At 38.5% G+C, this 6111-nt stretch overlaps 1 protein-coding gene across 1 annotated transcript; it reads left to right on the forward strand.

Annotated features, from left to right (window-relative positions):
* Positions 1 to 2732: 2732 nt before the first annotated feature.
* On the forward strand, positions 2733 to 3269 carry LOC125118025 (protein FAM156A/FAM156B-like). The gene has a single exon (XM_047764201.1). It carries the CDS (start codon positions 2733 to 2735, stop codon positions 3267 to 3269), a length of 537 nt encoding a protein of 178 aa, XP_047620157.1.
* The last annotated feature ends 2842 nt before the right edge of the window (positions 3270 to 6111 follow it).

Here is a 6111-nt window from a genome sequence, read left to right on the forward strand (position 1 = left end):
CAGGCTGGGGCTGAGGGAGTGGGTGCCATCTCAATGCTCCTCTTTTAGTTTGCACATCCAAGGTACACACTTTTTATCCTTAGGTGAGTTGTGTAAGGGGAGATACAATTATATGTTGGAACAATATGGAGCTATCCCTCAGAGTTTGTTCTGTGGCCAACTGTACACTCAGCTGGATCCCAGCCTCTAAGTAGACATTGTAGGAACTGTGTGTGGGTTTAAGTGGAGTCACAGGGCATGGATGAGGCTTGTCAAAATCCCTGAGAATGTTCCCAGGGGTTGGCAGAGGACTGCATCTGTGTTGCTCTGGTATCAAAGAGGGAACAGAAATGAAGTGTTAGGCAGAGCTAGGATCATTTAGCTAAGATACAGTCTTGAGATGGAAAAAAGCACGACTAAATCAGTTTAACTAATGATCAAAAAGTATCTTATCCAACAAAAAGTCCATGGTCAGAATGGTTCTAAGCATGGCCAATTTAGTATATCGATGATGCCATAAAGTAAAAAAGCTCCTATTTCTGGGCTTCTGCCATCACTGGATGGGCACCTCCTAAGCCTGAGTCCTGTTGTGGTACCAAAATTGTGTCCACAGTTTCAGGCACCATATCCAGATACAACAACCTTCACTGGAAAACAAGGCCCTGGCCCTTGCTGTGTGTATCCTATTATGAGCAAAGAAATCCTCCCCCAAGACACTCAGATCTCCAACTGCATTTCTTTCCACTTAGCACATTCTGAACCTGATTAAATGTTGGTATATGTGTGGATTTTATAATGAATCTTTATCATGTTACATCTATTTAAAATGCAGAATTTCTTAACTGTACTTTTCCATTCAGATTTGAACTTTGTTGAGTGAAAAGGAATTTGATGTTTGATTTAAAAATTTGATTATTTCCCCATTCTAACATCTGATATTTAGCTCTGACACTAGATATGTGAAACAGTGTCTCTCATATTATGTTAGATTCTGAGCTTTAAGAGAGGAAAAAATATGCCCAGACTCTACCCTTAGGGACTCCCCAGTCTGTTGCAAGGTATTGAATAAAACAAGCACTGAAAAGAAATGGGTATAAGTGCTTTCTATCAGAGAGAAAGCAATGGTATGAACTTATCTGCACAAAGTATGAAATAACCTATTTTCAGAGGGACAGGGGAAACATCCTAGAGAAAGAAGTGTAACCAGAGAGCTGAAGGTAAGTAGCAATGGCCAGATGAAGATGGGAGGATGCATCCCTGACAGAGGACTATGAGGTTGTGGAGATCAGAGAGGGCATGGGCCATGTGATAAACAGAGGTTCAGATTGGCTGGAACAGACACTGCGGGTAGCTGATTCAAGATACTGAATTGGAGTTCCCGTCGTGGCGCAGTGGTTAACGAATCCGACTAGGAACCATGAGGTTGCGGGTTCGGTCCCTGCCCTTGCTCAGTGGGTTAACGATCCGGCATTGCCGTGAGCTGTGGTGTAGGTTGCAGACCCGGCTCAGATCCCGCGTTGCTGTGGCTCTGGCGTAGGCCGGTGGCTGCAGCTCCAATTCAACCCCTAGCCTGGGAACCTCCATATGCTGCGGGAGCGGCCCAAGAAATAGCAACAACAAAAAAAAAAAAAAAAAAAAAAAGACAAAAGACAAAAAAAAAGATACTGAATGCCTGATACATTATGAGCTTACTGAGTGTTTTTTAGGTTGAATAATCTGTTGTTATGCCCTTGAGAGGAAGAACATTCATTTCATAGAGCAGTACTGAGTAATCATTTGTATAGGCACCTATCTATAACCGTTCCTCAGACTTTTCAGGACACCATATTATATTTATAAGTTGTATCTCCCTTGTCTTCTATTTTTTTGCCACTTCAGAAGCACATGGAAATTCCCAGGCCAGGGATAAAATCCAGACCACATTGGCAACCCAAGCCACTGTAGTGACAAGGCTGGATTCTTATCCTACTGCACCACCAGTGAAGTCCTCCTTTGTTTTCTATTATCAACCATTTCTCCCATGTGCCATGGCTCCATTTATTAGAGAATAATATAAAAAGAAACAAGATCTAGGTGCTGACTGTGCCCATTGTGGCTAACAATACAAAACTCTGCAAGACTCAGGATAATAATTAGAAAATTAGTGAATATTGGCATCCATGTTTGCAGGGGAAGACTCAACCCTGGAAAAGGAAGTCTCTGTAATATGGCTTTACTTTATGTTTAATGATTAACATGTTTAACTGTTATCATTCCACTTGGAATATAGGGATATTTTTCTGCATTTAAAAATATAACTGGAGTTCCCAATGTGGTACAATGGTTAACAAATCCAACTAGGAACCATGAGGTTGCGGGTTTGATACCCAGCCTCACTCAGTGGGTTAAGGATCCGGCGTTGCCATGAACTGCAGTGTAGGTTGCAGACGCAACTTGGATCCCACATTGGCCTAGGCTGTGGCCTAGGCCAGCAGCTGAAACTCCAGTAAGACCCCTAGCCCAGGAACCTCCATATGCTGTGAGTGCAGCCCTAGAAAGTACAAAAAGACAAAAAATAAAAATAAATAAATAAATATATATATATATAACTGTTTTGTGACTCTCCCTATTCTTTTTGTCTATTTTTTTTTTTGGAGTTTTGTCAAGTTTGGCTGCAGTTACTGCAGTTCTTTTTGCACAAATTTCAAGCCTTTTGAGACCCTCAAATTTCAAAATTCTTATCCAGCCCTGAGATTCAAGAGTAGATTCAAGCTATGGATCCATCACGGCGAATTACCCCTACTTTGAAATCTGAGTCCTCACTGGTTCCACCTAAAGAAACATCCCAAGAAGTTACATCCACCTCCCAGCCATCCTTCTCTCAAGTGCAAAGCTGCAATCTCACTAACTTCAACCGCAGTCCTAGTAGCAAGTACCTCAGCCCTCTACCACAAGAACTCCGCCAGGAGCAGTACAGAGATGAGATGGCTGAACAAGAGAAGCAATGGGAAAAGCCAGAATCCCCTCAGAGGAAAAAGACACTCGTGGAGAACAAGAGACAGAAAACCCTCAATTATAAGTCACCTTTTCGAGCTGGAAGGGAAGGAAAAATCTCTTCCTTATATAATAAAGATTGGAATAAATGTAAATGTCATTACTGCCAGATCCAAAAAGAGACTGTTTCTGGGAATCCTGAAGGGCAGAATTCATCCTCTTGGAAAACGCTAGTACAGGACCTCAGTCAATTGAACCTCAGCCCTGATACCACACAGGCCCGCTGTGTACCAGAAGAAGAGCTACCACATGAGTAGGAAAAAGAGAAGAGCCATCAAAAGAGGAAGGAGGAAAAGCAAAAGAATTCCTCAGAGGCTCCAAAAATAGCAATTGAAATAAACCTGAGCATGTCATCCTCATGTGAGGAGGTTAGACTTGATTCAGATGTGTGAATATTTATTTTTCGCCAGTTCCTTCGTTGGAACTTTTGGGGAATCACACAATTAAGAATGGTCAATAGGAGCAGCAAGACCCAGTGTGTTAATGAAAAAAAAAATCTTATTAGCAAGCAACAGTTGTTCTTCTAGTGATTTTAGGGTCATTCTAGGAAATGCTAGGAGGAGTTAATCTGTGGCAAGAAAGATTGGTATACAATGGTATTAACTGCCCATTATTTGGTTTTCAGCTTCAACCTGTCTTTTTCCCACTTTGGATTTCTAGGTCCCTTATCCCATTGCCAATAAGGTATAAAGGAGCCATGCAATATGAATTTCTTGCTGGTTGCAAAGTGCTTTTTATTACTATTTTATGGATTGCTCACAGGGAAAGGCACTATGTCTGATGAAATGCCAGTATGTTTTGCAATTCTGAAGTTAACCATAATATGAGACCAACTTTTAAGGTTTTGAATTTAACGTGTTGAAAAAGGATGTATGAATACGACTTGTGGGCTTCACATTGTGTTTGTGTAAAGCATACCCAAACATGAGCCAAGTTTAAGGATATATTTTATGCTCTTTTACAATTAAGTACTAATGTATTTACTTAAAAATTTTTCTAATGTGTTATCTCAATTGTCAGCAGCAAATACCTGTGTATATAAAAAGCCTATCATTCAAAAAAAACAGTTTTTTACTTTTTGAATTTTATGATGGCTTGAGTATATAAATTGAGGTACAGTTCTGAGAGAAATACAATGGTTTGCTTGCATATGACTCTGGCACTATTCTAAATATTTATAGGTATATGTCTATTTAGATATGCAACTAAACTGGAATTGATCAAAATCAAAGCAGATTTTACTGGTGTGGATATTGACGTGCTTCTGCTAATATTTATACGTAAATGCAAAGCATAGCAAACCCAATCTTGAGGAACAAAGTTGGTTATATTACACTATCATTTACAAAGCATTGCTATGAGTCTGTAATAACTCAGTTTGTGTCCACATAAGAATATACACATAGAACAGTGCAACAGAATAGAAAGTCCAGAAATACTTCTAAACGCTGTGTATATTTATATATTCCAATGCGGTTCAGTGGAGATTGTTCTTTTCAATTTTTAAAGAAATAAACTTTGACAATTATCTTGAAACATACAAAAAATTAATTTGAAATGGGTCACCAAACTAATGGGAAGAACAATTCAATAACATATCTAGAAAAAAAAATAGGATCATGTATCATCATGATTTGGGCATGCAAAGATCTTTTAAGAGATTACAAAATGCACGGCCATTGAAATTAAATTTTGATGAACCATACTTACTTGAAATTAGCAACTTTATTCCTCAAAAGGAACTTTGAGAGGAAACCATACATTATTCATGTACAGGATATACTGAGAATTCCTGTATATTTTTTAGAAAAACATAGGTGGATTTTACTTGTATGAAGGCACAAAGATCTATACAATAAAGGAACCCACAAATACATCAGTGTTGCTTGGTGGGATGACCCAAACCTTAATCTTTTGCTGGAGTCCAGCTCCAGCAGCCAGGGTGTCCCAATGGGGATGGACAGTGTCGGCGAAGCACACGGAAACAGCCTCTTTGTCCCTTCTTTCAGGGCGCTGGACTGCTCAAATTTTATTAGCATAGGTAACAGTTTATATAGACAGCTTAATTGTAACTTACATCACAGTGCTTAAATCATATTTTCAAAGGTTACATTTCAGACTACATGGTACAGTAGATATACATTGTATTCTAAGAATTTTAATTAAAACTAACGGATACAGTGCATCATATAAAATTATAATGGGTACAAAACATCATGCAGAAAAAAAAAACATTAGATAAAAATAAGAAGTTTTGGTACAAAGCATCTTGTGGTTACTACCTATTATTATGTTAAGCTAATCATTAACAGCCAGAAAGGTCACAGGCATAAGAAAGTTCATGTTTAGATTAAAACCTAGGGTAAAATACTTCAAAGCATTATGGTCAGGGGACAGTATGAGAAAATATTTTTTATATCAAAGCAACTTAATTTCATAAAACTTAAAAGCTTTTTACAAAATTCATTAAAAGCAAGATTATTATGTTTCTTCATGTATGTCTAACCTATTGTACATAGCACAATTACCTAACTCTAAAACCTATTCTTACTTATAACAAACTAATGGATACTTTGTTTTACCTATGTTGGCTCTGAATAGGGGGAATTCAACCAAGGTGAAGCTCTTATTATTTTATTACTGTTCCAATTTTTTGTTGTTCCAATTTTATTGAGTCACAAAACAATATAGGAAAATAATAAAGAATAAGAAACAAATAACAGGAAAGATTGAACAATAAGTAAATAACAAGAAAGACTGATTTTTCCAAGAAGCGATTTTTATTCTTGCACTGTTGTGCAAAGCCTTCATTTTGTTATTGTAGCCATTGTTGTTGGGTTAGCAGGTGAGCCTCATTATTTTTAGAACTTGCCCTCAGAACTGTGCCACCGGGGTAAGGCCTTTTCCCTATTTCTAAACCTGCCTTCAGAACTGTGCAGGAGGGTAGGCTTTTTTTCCTCGGTTAGGAACCCTGCCTTCCTCAGGCTAGTTCCCTTCCTCAGCCTCCTGCATCTCCTCGGCTCCCTGCAGTCTTGAATGGTCTGGGCCATTAATAGTCCTGCCTGAATTGGATACTTGTAATTTTCCCTGTCTTTAATG

This window comes from Phacochoerus africanus, chromosome X, assembly GCF_016906955.1.
Source record: "Phacochoerus africanus isolate WHEZ1 chromosome X, ROS_Pafr_v1, whole genome shotgun sequence".
Classification (NCBI taxonomy): Eukaryota; Metazoa; Chordata; class Mammalia; order Artiodactyla; family Suidae; genus Phacochoerus; species Phacochoerus africanus.

What these genes read in the sequence shown, in the direction of transcription:
- LOC125118025 (XM_047764201.1), top strand. Translation starts at nt 2,733, where the DNA reads ATGGATCCATCACGGCGAATTACCCCTACTTTGAAATCTGAGTCCTCA.